The sequence below is a fragment of the Podarcis melisellensis genome (genome assembly GCF_964234715.1).
Source record: "Podarcis melisellensis genome assembly, chromosome: 14".
NCBI lineage: Eukaryota > Metazoa > Chordata > Lepidosauria > Squamata > Lacertidae > Podarcis > Podarcis melisellensis.
In genome coordinates this window covers 24,608,317-24,621,583 of record NC_138546.1, presented here as the reverse complement: position 1 = coordinate 24,621,583, position 13,267 = coordinate 24,608,317, and the positions used below count along the sequence as shown (strand labels likewise).

Here is a 13,267-nt window from a genome sequence, read left to right as displayed (position 1 = left end):
TCAATGGGTTTTGGGGGCTGGTGTGCCTGTCTGGGACTGCAGAAACTGAGCAGGGGTGTCTCAAGATTCTGGCAGACCACATCCCATGGAGACAGGGATGTATTCCATTTGGTGCATCACAAATTGTGCAGATCTGCTCTTTAAGAAAATCTGCTAAGATGCTTGACACAACTCCCAGAATTCTTTGCTTTTCTCACAAGCTGCTTTTATTTAATGCTGTATAACAGCAGACAGCATTTTCCCTTAGGCTCAAGTTCAGGGGAGAGTGGAAATGCCCAATCAATCAATCATCATAGAGTTGGAAGGAACTTCAAAGTTCCTCCAGTCCAACCTTACCTGCTCAGTACTTGTGTACATCTGATGAAGCTGAGTATTATAAAATACAAGACAGACAAAAGGAAGTACTTCTTTATGCAGTTCAGAGTTAAACTATGGATCTCATTCCCACAGGAGGCACTGAAGACCAACAGCTTTAAAAGAGGATTAGACAAATTCATGGAGGGGAAGGCTATCCATGGTTATTGAGCCATGCTATGCTCTGCCTCCATGGTCAGAGGCAGCAGTGCTTCTAATTACCAGTTGCTGAAAACCACAGGCAGGAGAAAAGCTCTTGTGCTCAGGTCTTGTTTGCTGGTTTCCCACAGGCAACACGTTGGCCACTGTGAGAACAGGAATCTGGACTAGATGGGCCATTGGTCTCATCTAGCAGGCTTTTCTTGTGTTCTTAGTTCATGAGATCCACTTCCAACGCATTCCTGATAGAACACCTCTACTTACAACTTCCGAAGAGGGAGAATTGGCCAACTTCCCAGGCCTTCCCTGCTCCACGGCTCTACAGCCTGTACCATTAGGACTTCCTTCCTCATGTTTTGCCTCAATCCCCTTCCTAGCAACTGGGACCCTCTAGATCAGGACCTGCCACCTGCAGCAGCAGAAAACAAATTTGCTCCTTCAACTTCCTGACATCCCTTCAGATTTCTGAAGGCGGCTATTGCACCTCTTAATCGCCTCTTTTCTGGGCTAAATATACCAAACTCTTTCAACCTTTTCTCATAGAACTCCGTCTCCAGATGAAAGGGAATAGAGGTCTTGTGACTCACTATCCTATTAAGGAGAAGAGACACTATTTCTGAAAGGAATTCGTCATTTGAAAGCTTGTTAGGCAGGAAGCATGGCCAGTCCTGCTCCATTTTTGCAAACTCTAAATCAGGGGTAGCCAATCAAGTAACTTCCAGAAGTTTTGGACTACAACTCCCATCATCCCTCATGCTTACTGAGGCTGATGGGAGTTGCAGCCAAGCCTGCTCTAAATCAGAGGCAGATTTAGGGCGGTGTGAGCCCACACCAGGCGTGCAGGGTGCCTTTCCAAAGCCCAGCAAGTGCTTGTCTAGCTTTGGGAAGGAGGCATGATGGCTCTGACAGGGTCCTAAAGTCTTCCTTCCTCCTTTCCAAAGCCAGGCAAACACTTTCAGGCTTTGGGAAGGAGGTGTGAGGGCTCTAGAACCCTGCCAGAGCCTCATGCCTCCTTCTCAAAGCCTGGCTTGGCTTAAGCCAGGTCTGCAAGGGCTGTGGGGAGGGCATCAAATGGCCTCGCACTGGGTAGCATATTATAAAGGTCTGCCTCTGCTCCAAATGCTGCCTTGTTTGATCCTCCTGTGAAGAATGCCAACCCATGAGGCACTCCTACCATTTCCATTCTACACTTTTGCATTTGGCTTCCAGGTCTGAGATTCCTCCAACCCTGATCTATACTGAGTCCTCAGTTATCTGAGGCTTATACCATAAGCATCCAGCAACACAATGTACACAGATTTCACTTTCCACTTCTCAGGACTCTGTTGCTGTCTCACTCAAGGCTGGTGCTCTTTGGGGGTGGGGGTGGGGGTGGAGAAGCGTTCCTTTAATAGCAAGACCCACACTTTATTTTGGGCAGTGGATCCAACTGTGGGGCACCAGCCTAGGCAGGAGGGGGAAGGGAGCCAGCTTTCTGCTTGGCAAACTGATGGCAGAGCCCTGCAAAGCTTTCAAGGGAACAGCAGGTGGGCACAGCCCTCTGTCTGATTATCTAAAAGTACAATGGCCCTTGCATCTTCAAAGGGCACACAAAGAGTTTTCTGCCTTTTCCTTGCTTTCATCTTAATTCTGGTGATTATTTTGTACAGCTGCAAGGATCTGTCTAACTCAAGCTGAAAAGCTTACTCAAAATATTTGCCTGTTTGCCTAACACAATGCCACCACATCGTCATTTTTGAACCTCTGGTGACTTTTTAAACGTCTGGCGGAGGCGTGGAGTGGCTGCAAGGAGAGTGAGTGCCCTCAGAGATGCTTCCTGAGCAGGAAGGGCTTTGGCACCAAAACCTTTCTCTTTTGCCTAATGAATATTCCACCCTGCCTTGGTAACACCCACTGCTAATAGTGCTTAATGGTGCCTGTAATTGGTGTCTCAAGTTATTCAAAAGTAAATTTACTAGAAAATAATTAGCAATTTTATAGTTCACTACTTCTTCATTTTGTTGATTAAAAAAAAAAAGAGGGGGGAAAACCCAGTTGCTTTTTATCAGATGACACAATAGCATGAGGTTGTGAAATAGCTAATCCCAGCTTCCTGAACCGGGATGTGTGCCAGACAGGAAACCTCCAAACCTATTTCCCTTTGTGGTCATTATGCAGCACAAGGGGAGGATTTAACAGACCTGACCTTACCCACTTTCCTTTTAGCCAAGAAGTCCAGGTAAAGGCATCACCACAGCTATATTCAGATGCCCTGCAAAGCTCAGCTGTGGAATATCTTGCATGCCTGAACTTCCATCAGCTTCAAAGTGGACAGTTCATGAAGGACCTGCTAAACCACAAGCTGGTTGGCAGGTAGAGTCACAAGTCACCATTATGGCCATGGCTCCTCCTCACATGGATTTATGAAGCTGAACAGATGGAGAGCAAAAGCAGGCAAGCAGCCTCACCACCTACCCATTGCACTCTGGGAAGCTCAGATCACGCAGAACTGTGGTTAGTGCCAACCATAGCTTGGTGTGATGTGAGAGTTGAGCCTCACTGAGATGAGGGGCCCTTTCCTGTGCAGGGCAAGGAGACAGGCAGCTCCGTAGCTTACATCAGGAGCTGAAGAGGCGAGATAAGGCAGCTAAGAGGCTGGGGTGGCCGGGACTGGGTTCTGATCTCCACTTGGCAATGAAGCTCACAGTGCTCCTCCCCCCTGGTTTTAAGGGAGTCCCAGTCTTTCATTCTTGATGCCCTGTCTCACAGGGTTAGTGGCAAGAACCAAGAAGGAAACTTTCCCGAGCACTTTTAGAATGTAAAAAGAGCCTGCTGGATCAGGCCAAATGGGCCCATTTAGTCCAGCACTCTGTTCTCACAGTGACCAACTAGATGCCTGAATGGGAAACACTGTTTCCCCTCCTGTGGTTTCGAGCAACTGGCATTCAGAAGCACTGCAGACTTTGGGAGAAATACGAGGATGGAGACATATGTGGGATAAGTGCCATGGTTCCTCCTTAGACCTCTCCTCCTGCCTCTTTCCACACCTGTAGTTCTGCAATCAAGGTCCAGCTCTGTCTAGCAAAGAGGCAACAAGGCTTCCTTCTGTTGACACAAACAGCCCCAGCTAAAATTCAAAGGCTGTGTGTGTGTGTCTGTTGTGCTTTGTGCTCTTTCACTGCCTCATATTTAATCCTCCCTTCTTCAGGTAAAACAGAGAGTGGCTTTGTCAGGTTTCCTGCTGGCCGATCAAATCCCACCCCTCCCTGGAAACAACAGTGGCAAATGCAGCAAGCCCAGCCCTCCCCCTCCCCCCTGCCCACCTCATAAAGGGAGTAGAGAAAGGCAACTGCCATGACAAGGTTTTTATTGTTTAGTCAGGTTTGGCTCCAGATTCACGCTTGGTATTTCCATATCTCTCAGGTAGAGGGTGATGACACAGAGGGGGGAGGGGAGGCGTGAAAACAGCGGATGGATAGAAGAGGGAGGCAGCTTAAGCAATTTAGCTCCTGGGCGATGAATGCTCCCATTGTCAATCTCTGAACTCCCCCCTCCCCCAGCTTTCCAGGACAATGACTCATCCAGTCTCTGTGAGTAGAAAATTAAATATAATTTATGCTTTGCTAATTGAAATCAAATACAAAATTCAATCTTCTGTGTGCTGGGAATGCTGACATTTAAAGAGGGGAGGCAAAAGCCCAAATCCAAGGGAGCGCTTTCTGAGCTGGTGGCGAATGAGGAGGTCTTCTTGCGTAGCAAAAGCGGATGGGTGGAGCTGAGGACTTTCACCAGTGTGGCTGATGCAGGCCAATTGCCAGGAAGAATAAATCCCCCAGATGCCATCAGCTCTTTGCACTGGGAGCTCACCAGTATGATGAGACTCCAGGCCAGCAACTTCTCCACAGAGGTGGAGGGTGGGTCACATGAACGGTAAAAAAACAACACACACGCACACATGTAAATAGCCCCACTTTTTGTGCTTGGGAAGAACACTGGGATGCTAGTCAGATTTCCTGAATCTCTGGGTGGGCGAGACCCAGGCCTTCCCTTCCCTTTGGCCTTGTGGGGCCGCTCCCGAAGTCAGTCTCAGGGGTTCCACCCATATCAAAAATAAACATCTGAATGTATGGTGCAGGATGCAGGGTGTGTGTGGAATGGCTCTTGCCCTTCATTCGCATCAACTGGGCATTTCCCCCAGCACAGTGGCCACCTCCTGCTGCAAAGGGCACCCTGGACAGGAAGAAGTTCCTAGCATCTCTTGCCAAGGTCTCAGTCAATCCTTCTTCCTCTCTGGATGCACAAAGAGGATCAGTTGACTCCACCAAGTGTGGCCAAAGAGGGTCTTTCCTCGGCGTGTCCTTTATGCTCAGGATCCTGCTGGTCTGGAAATGTGGGGCGGAAGGAGGCGATTGTCCAGTTGCAAAAGGGATGGTGTTGCCCCCATCTTTGTCCATTGAGCAAATTCCCTTCAACTGTGGTGGCCAGTTCTGGACCCAGATTTCAGGCTAGGCAAGTCCGGCCCTTTCCCCAACTCAGGCAGATTCTGTGTGGAGCGAGGAGGAGAAAGGCAGCAGTTAGAGACAGCCAAGACATAAAATCATAGAACTGTAGAGTCAGAAGGAATCTCAAGAGTCATCCAGGCTAACCACCCACAATGCAGCAATCACAGCCAAAGAATCCCTGACAGGTGGCCATACAAACTCTGTTGAAAAACCTCCAGTGAAGGAGAGCATCCACCAGCTCTTGAGCGAGTCCATTCAACTGTCGAATAGCCCTTACTGTCAGAAAGTTCTTCCTAATGTCAGAAGCTCCTTTCTTGTCATTCAGGCCCTAGCCCAGGCTTCCTCAACCTCGGCCCTCAAGATGTTTTGACACTACAATTCCCATCATCCCTGACCACTGGTTCTGCTAGCTAGGGATCATGGGAGTTGTAGGCAAAAAACATCTGGAGGGCCAAGGTTGAGGAAGCCTGCCCTAGCCTCTGGAGCACAGAAAACAAGCTTGCTCCATCTTCCATGTGGCAGCCTATCAGGTATTTGAAGATGGCTATCATACCATGCTCTCAGTCTTCTCTTAACTAGGCTGAACATCCCCAACTCCCCCAACTGTTTCTCATAAGGCTTGGTTTCCAGACCCTTTGTCATCTGGGTCGCCCTCCTCTGCACACCTTCCAGCTTGTCTATGGCTCCCAAGTCCCACACATGAGGATCTCTTTGGCTTTGCAAAGAGCTACGGCTACCTTGCTGTAGCTCGTGTGTGTGTTTAGTTTGAATAGCTGTGGCTGGCAGGCCACTCCACTTTTTAAGTTATTCTCCTATTTGTTTTTCTTAATGGTCCTGATCTTGGCCTCTTGTAACCTGAATGTTCCCCCTCCATCAGCTGATCTCCAATTGCCATTTCTCACCTAGAGGAAGAACCAAAGAAACTTTGTCACTGTTTTGTTCTGGCTGGTGCAAGATGACAAAGGAGCAGCAGGTGAGTGCCATTGCTCCAATTTTACAGCAAAGTCCCAACTCCCACTTGGCCTTGGTCCTGAGCAGAGGGGGTGGCTACACAACTCCCGTTGTATTTGCCCAACATGCTTGATTTTACCATGGGGTCAGGATTGTGGGGGTAGGGAATCATGCTGAGCTGCATGATGAGGGCACAGCTGTGCTCAGTGATTCCCCCCCCCCCACTGAATACTGGTTTTTTTTCTCAATGAGGGGCATCCCCCAGCTAGTCAATGAGGAGCTCAAAAAACCTGGTAAGAGTTAAAAATGAGTCCTTCACCTGAATCCATTCATCACTGTGAATTAAATTGCACAACAACATGGCTCTCATTTAGCAGAGGAAATGACAGTTTAATAACATGTGAAACAATTTAAAGTCAGCCCCGGTGCAGATTTCCAATTTTCATGCAATAATAATTTGAGTGGGGGGTGGAGATTGCGGGGTGGGGGGTGGGAGGAAAGAATGTTTTATGTCAGATGCTGTTTTTACTCCCAATCGGGCTAATATGAACCGACATTTACTTGTGTGGAAACAAATGGTCCCATCCTGGAGCCCAGCCTCCTGCCAAAAGTTGACAAATGAATTTAGCACCTTTTTCCTGATCCCAAGCTTGGGGGCCACTTGACTGGGTAATGAAGCGCATGATGTGCTCTCAGCCCCGGGGTGGCTTTGCCTCGTTACGGAGCCATAGCTGCCTTCCGTGGCATTTCCAGTATTTAGCTTGATCAAGAGGGCGTCTGCATGCCAGAATCAAAGCTGAGCCTGGAGTTTGGCAACAGGCATCATGCACGTGCATCTGTGGCAACGAGGCCAGGCTGACAGATGCGGGGAAAGAAAAACAGCTGCGGAAATGGCTCTAACTCTCATTAAAAAAACCAGAGGGGGACTAAAATGGACTGATGTGGAAATGAACTGCCTCAAACTCCCCACCCCCCTAATTCATGAATGGCAGTGGAATGGACTCCTTCGGAAGGTGGTCAACTCTCCTTCCTTGGAGGTTTTTATATGGAGGTTGGATGGCAAGCTGTCATGGATTCTTAATAATAATAATAATAATAATAATAATAATAATAATAATAATAATTTATTCATACCCTGCCCATCTGGCTCGGTTTCCCCACCCAATCTGAGTGGCTCCCAACAGAATATTATTATTATTATTATTATTATTATTATTATTATTATTATTATTATTATTATTACAACTACTACTACTATTGTTATAGCAATAAAACATCAAACATTAACAACTTCCCTAAATAGGGCTGCCTTCAGATGTCTTCTAAAAGTTAGATAGCTGTTTATTTCCTTGACATCTGATGGGAGGGCATTCCACAGGGTGGGTGCCACTACCGAGAAGGCCCTATGCCTGGTTCCCTGTAGCCTTACTTCTTGCAGTGAGAAACTGCCAGAAGGCCCTCGGAGCTGGAACTCAGTGTCTGGGCTGAACAATGGAGATAGAAATGCTCCTTCAGGTATACTAGGTCGAGGCCATTTATGGCTTTAAAGGTCAGCACCAACAATTTGAACTGAGCTCGGAAACATGCTGGAAGCCAATGTAGGTCTGTGATTCCTGTATGACAGGGGGTTGGACTTTGGGTCCCTACAGTTCCATGATTCTAAACTTTCTTCTTCACGAAGCTTTGTTTTCATACCCACTTACATGGGCTGAGGAGAGACCAGGGAGGTAGCTTTGACAGGCAGGAAACTGGGCAGTCTGGCTTGAACTTAGGAAGGCTAGAGGAAGCTGCCTTACACTAAGCCACTGGTCCATCAAGCTCAGTGTTGTCCACAATGACTAGCAGCAAAGGCTATCCAGGGTTTCAGGCAGGGTGTCTCTTCGAACCCTACCTGGAGATGCCACCAGTGGGGATTGAACCAGGACCTTCTTCATGCCAAGCAGGTGCTCTACCTCTGAGCTATGATGCGCCTTCCCCAGAAGTGGTGCAATTTCAACCCTAGCAAAAAAACTTTCTCCAAGGGAAGGAGAAATTCTCCAGCTGTGTCCTGGAGCCCCTCCCTTTAGTTGCAGTCAATAGAAAGTGAGTCACTGATGGAAGCCCTAAGGCAGGGGTAACCAACTCAGTGACCCCCTTCAGATATTGCTGGTCTCCCAACTCTCATCATCCCCAACCATTGCCCAAGCTGGCCACTGGGGCTGATGGGAACTGGAGTCTAACCACACCCAGAGTCCAACCACACCTGGTTGTCTCCCCTGTCCTAAGGAGTGCATCTGGAGAAACCCCAGGCAGAATCTTAGAGGTTCTTTTCCAATGGGAAAGGCTTCCAGGAACCCAAAGTCCAGTTTTGCAACCTTATCAGGCCCTACAGAAGAGTTTACACACACACACACACACACAAACACACACACACACACACACACACTGCTGATGACAATTCATTTACCTCTGGATAGGAGACAACTTATTTCTGCCTGTCACAGCATCACTTATCCCCCTCTTCCTGCTCCCACTGGAAATCCTGGCCTGTCATTTGGTAAAACATGACATTGAAGGGCTTGTAAAATTTCCGGAGCCTCTGGATTACATCCCGATCAATTTTGGGGTGAGTTCGGCCCTTGGACTTGCCCAGGCACCGGGGGGCGCTGCTGTCCTCTGGCTTCTTCAGGCAAGGGAACCCCTTGGTCTTATTGAAATAGAAATATTTCTCTGACACCACCCTCTTGAGGCCCAGGAAATCCTGCACTTTGGCCATTTCTCCGGCAGGGTCCGTGATGAGCCGTTCCCCGCTGACAAAGTGGATCTGGGAGAGCGGGAAGTACTGGAGCCAGCTCTCCAGGTGCAGCGCATAGATCCCAATGCGGATGGCGCTCCAAGAGGCATCGATCAGCCCGAGAGTCCGGTTCTTGAAAGCCAGCACCTCAAAGGTGGGGATCTCCGGCTTCTTGGAGAGCGTCTGGGTGTAGTCGGAGATGGCCCTGGTGACGGGGTTCCTGACCACCACAATCAGCTTGGTGTCCTTGGCCATGGAATGGATGCGCTTGGGGGCCTCATTGGTGACAAAATAGCTGGGCGTCTTCTCCATGGTGAGCTGGCCCTCCAGAGTCTTGGGCATCACATCCCTAGAGGGCAAGAGAAAGGAGGAGTTTTATTGGCCACAGACAAAGGCAGTGCCGGATGTCCCACCCACCGGCCAAAGGATCAGCATGAGCACATCAGAGTTGGAAGAACTTCAGAAAAGGGCAACTAAAATGATCAAGGGGATGGAATGGCTCCCCTATGAAGAAATGTTGCAGAATTTGGGGCTGTTTAGAGAAAAGGCAAGTAAGCGGTGACATCATAGAGGTTTATACAGTTATTCATGGCATATCTCGTGACACTAGAACTCTTGGACATGCAATAAAGCTGAAGGTTCAGGACAGATAAAAGAAAGACCTTCTGACCACAGCACATAGTTAAACCTTCCCCAGGAGGCAGTGGTGGCCACTAACTACTTGAATGGTTTTAAAAGAGCATTAGAGCCAGTGGCGTAGTGTGGGGGGTGTAGGCGGGGCCGGCTGCACCGGGCGCAACATCTGGGGGGGTGCACTCGCACTCAAGTGCTAAAATCCACGGGTTAGGGGGCGCAAATTACTTGCCTTGCCCCGGGTGCTGACAACCCATGCTACGCCACTGATTAGAGCAATTCATGGAGGAGAGGGCTATCAATGGCTACTAGCCATGATGGCCATGCTCTGGGTCCACAATCAGAGGCATTAATGCTTCTGAATCCCAGTTGTTGGAAACCACAGGAGAGGAGAGAGCCCTTGTGCTCAAATTCTGTTTGTGAGTTTCCCACGGGGGCATCTGGTTGGCCACAGTGAGAACAGAATGCTGGACTAGATGGACCATTGATCCAACAGGCTCTTCTAATGCTCTCAGCCCTTCGCTGCAACAGAACGTAGAGCTTGGCCACCCCTTGTCTTTGAGCTCCAGGGCATGACAAGTGTTAAAAGTGGCCTCAGGAAGCCATTATACAGTCAATTTGCCATAGGCATATGTAGACAAAAGTTAATTGACAATAAACCTGTCCCATACCTGCCTGAGCAGCAAGCCATCTGCTCAATTAAGCCTATTCACTTCAGAGCCTTGTACCAAAGTGGTACATTTAGGATTACACAAGACCTTTTTGTTATGATGACATGCTTTTAAATGTCTCTGCTAATAAAACTTAATACAGACGAAGATCCCCTGCCTCTTGTCCCATAATTAAATTTATTTACTATCTTGCGTGCAAAGGAGGAACGACTTTTCTTTTATCTCTAATTCACATGCTCTGTCAATAATTAACTGCTGCTGGGTTTTGAGGTTCCTCTGCAAAGTGTTTTTTATGAGGCAGGAGGAACTTGCTTGCCACTTCACTAGTCGCGGAGCTGCACGGAGCTCCTTGGCAAGGCGGCTGCCTGCGCACCATGGCAGCTGCAAAGCAAAGGCTGACCCAGCCCACCAGGGAAGGGTAGAGCAGAAGGGGGTCCACCAGCATCCTAGATGCCCCTTTTGGCCCCAGCCCTGGAGCTCTGGAGGGTGCAGCAGACTGAAATGTTTATGATGACACTCCGTGGATTCCCATTTGGACCTAGCCAGCTGCTCAGACACAATTGGGCAGCAACCAGAGAAAATGGCTACTGGCATGGCCAGTTTGGTGTAGTGTCAGACTAGGACTTAGGAGAGACCGGGGTTTGAATCCCCACTCAGTCATGAAGCTCATTGAGGGCCAGTCACTGCCTCAAAGCCTAGCTTACTTCACAGGATTGTTGTGGGATTAAATGAGGAAGGGGAGAACTCCTTGGAGAAAAAGGTGGAATATACAGTGGTACCTCGGGTTACAGACGCTAACCCAGAAATAGTAAATTGTGTATCTGAAGAAGTGTGCATGCACACGAAAGCTCATACCAAGAACTAACTTAGTTGGTCTTTAAGGTGCTACTGGAAGGAATTTTTTTTGTCCAGAAATAGTACCTCGGGTTAAGGAATTTGCTTCAGGATGAGAACAGAAATCGTGCTCCAGCGGCGCAGCGGCAGCAGGAGGCCCCATTAGCTAAAGTGGTGCTTCATATTAAGAACAGCTTCATGTTAAGAATGGACTTCCAAAACGAATCAAGTTCTTAACCTGAGGTACCACTGTAAATGGAAATAGATGGACGGGCGGAAGGACAGATGACAGACAGACAGACATCCCCCAGATTCAGCTCTGCTCTGGTAGCTTCTGGGGTTGGTTTTTTGGGGTGGGCGGTGGGGGTGGGGAGCCTAAGCTGCAGGATAGGAGAACCCTCAGGACTTTCTTGAAAAGTGAGGAGTTATCTGGCTCCGAAATGCCCAGCCTTTTTTTGAGAGGAAGATGGTGTGGAGGCATCCATATGAAAGGTATTTTGCTACCAGAGGCTGCTTCTGCACCCACCACAGCTCTAGCACCCACCACAGCTGGCTCTTCTATGCTCCCCTCCCTTTTCCTATCACTGCCTGATCCACCACCTTTTTGTCCACCTCAGTCTGAGGCTCTCAGGGTCCTTCCTCAGAGTGAGGCATTGTTGATCACATGTCTTTGCGCAGCACCTCTGCCATTTCTGCAGTGGCAAATACTGTTGGAGGTTGAATTAACTGTTTGGTTTTAGATTATTTATATACTGCTGGGAATTTCCAAAAGGAAAATCTCTAAGTGGTCTGGAGACATCACAGCCAGTAAGCAAAACCCCATAAATTAAAACACCATCAAAAAATTACAGATAAAAATCAATGCCAGTCAATAAATAGCAGAAATCCCATCATTTAAATCAATGCAGTCAAGAACCACAACAAAGTGTGAAACTTTGAACACGTGCTGTCTGTGGCCACCTCCCCTATAATGCCTCTTTCTGGAGAAGAACCCTTGGTGTTAGGAGCACTGCAAGCATTTTACTGCAGTGACAAAGTGGCAGTGGTGCTCCTGGGGAGCCTCTGCTGGCCTGGGGCCTTGGTCCCTGGCTGACTGGGATATCAGCAGGGTCAGCAGCAGCAGCAGCAGGAGCAGCAACCTCTAGCTGGGTACAATGGAATAGTGGCAGGCAGCAATGAAAGCATAGGAAGCAATAGGCCAGAGATAGCAGAGGGCACATCTAACAGGTGGTCCTGGAGGAGCCTTGCGAGCTCAGCATTTCCTCCCAGGAAAGCCCCCACTCTTCCTGCAGTCTGTGATGCAAAAAGAGGAAGGAGAGGGAAGGACCCTTGCCAACAGCAAGAGATGATGCTAATGCCAAAGACAAAATCATTTGCGTCAGCCGCTAAGCAACATTACTGTAGGGAAACATGGGCAGCAGCCATTTTTCAGTGAAATTAGCCAGGGGGCTTAGTTCCTTTCTGTCACTATTCCTTTTGAATGTTGTGGAGGTCAGGATCCCATATCTGTTTGCAAACAGCAGAGCCACCCAAGCGAGGTCCAGCTTGCTCCCCACTCCCCTAAATGAAGCCAATTCTTCCGTGCAAAAGGGAGGGTGCCACCCAGGAGTGCCAGCTTGGCCCCATGACTGCGGGTGCCCAGGGCCGTGGGTGCCATGCAGCGTGCAGGGCCCTGGCACCAAAATCTGTGGGTGCCCAGCCCTTTCATGGGGAATTTTGTGGGTGCTTTGGCACCCAGGGCCCCAGAAAGTTGGCACCTATGCTGCCACCTTTTCCAGAAAGGGAGCAACTGAGCTCAGGCAGGTCATCTTGGCTGTGCATCTTGAGGACTGATGCAAGGTGTGTGTGTACGCTGGGGAGGGCATTTGGGGGGCCCATCGCACAGTGTCCTACCAAGTCTGGCTCTCCCTCACTCCTGGGGCCACAGAGGCAGGGCTCATGAATAAAAGGGAGAGGCCAGCAGAGCAGAAAAAACCTCATGCTCTTCCCTTCTCACCGCATCCCTCCTTGTAATTTTCATGAGTTATTGGAGAAGGTCATTGGCTGCTCTGGCTGGCCAAATATTTGATTAGCTGGCACTGCAATCCAAATGCAGGAGCTGGTGGGCATTCAAGCCTTCCCCTTGGCAATCAGACCTCCCCACAGCCCTCTAGGTCAGCTGCACCCATTGCTTTGGGCTCTGGGAAGCCAGACGGTGGCGCCCCCAGACGCTGCTGCTCCTCTGCATCAAAATGGGGCCCAGAAGTCTCTTGGTATATTGGGGGTATTCTTGGGGTGCTCAGAGGGGCTGATGGTGCCTCCATCCTCTATATGCGAAGCTCCAACATCCTCCCTGGATTCTGACCCTGCCTCAGGCAGGAAAACTTGATGGGATAATTCCTCTCCTGTCGGAACAGCCCACCTCTCTGTTC

The 13,267-nt window shown here is 49.1% G+C and overlaps 1 protein-coding gene and 1 long non-coding RNA gene across 2 annotated transcripts in view; one reads left to right on the top strand and one right to left on the bottom strand.

The window, feature by feature from the left end:
* Positions 1 to 3,842: 3,842 nt before the first annotated feature.
* LOC309356676 (heparan sulfate glucosamine 3-O-sulfotransferase 4-like) overlaps positions 3,843 to 13,267 on the bottom strand; it is an 87,102-nt gene continuing 77,677 nt past the window's right edge. The window contains exons 2-3 of the mRNA XM_081888262.1: positions 8,392 to 9,067; positions 3,843 to 5,035 (exon numbers count right to left, since the gene is read on the bottom strand). Of these exons, the coding sequence (XP_081744388.1) occupies positions 8,431 to 9,067 (637 nt within the window). The 3' untranslated portion in view covers positions 3,843 to 5,035; positions 8,392 to 8,430. The remainder of the gene's footprint in view (positions 5,036 to 8,391; positions 9,068 to 13,267) is intronic.
* On the top strand, positions 3,943 to 8,846 carry LOC309356684. The gene is made up of 3 exons (XR_014162886.1): positions 3,943 to 4,082; positions 5,872 to 5,967; positions 8,712 to 8,846. It is a non-coding gene; the product is annotated as an uncharacterized lncRNA (long non-coding RNA).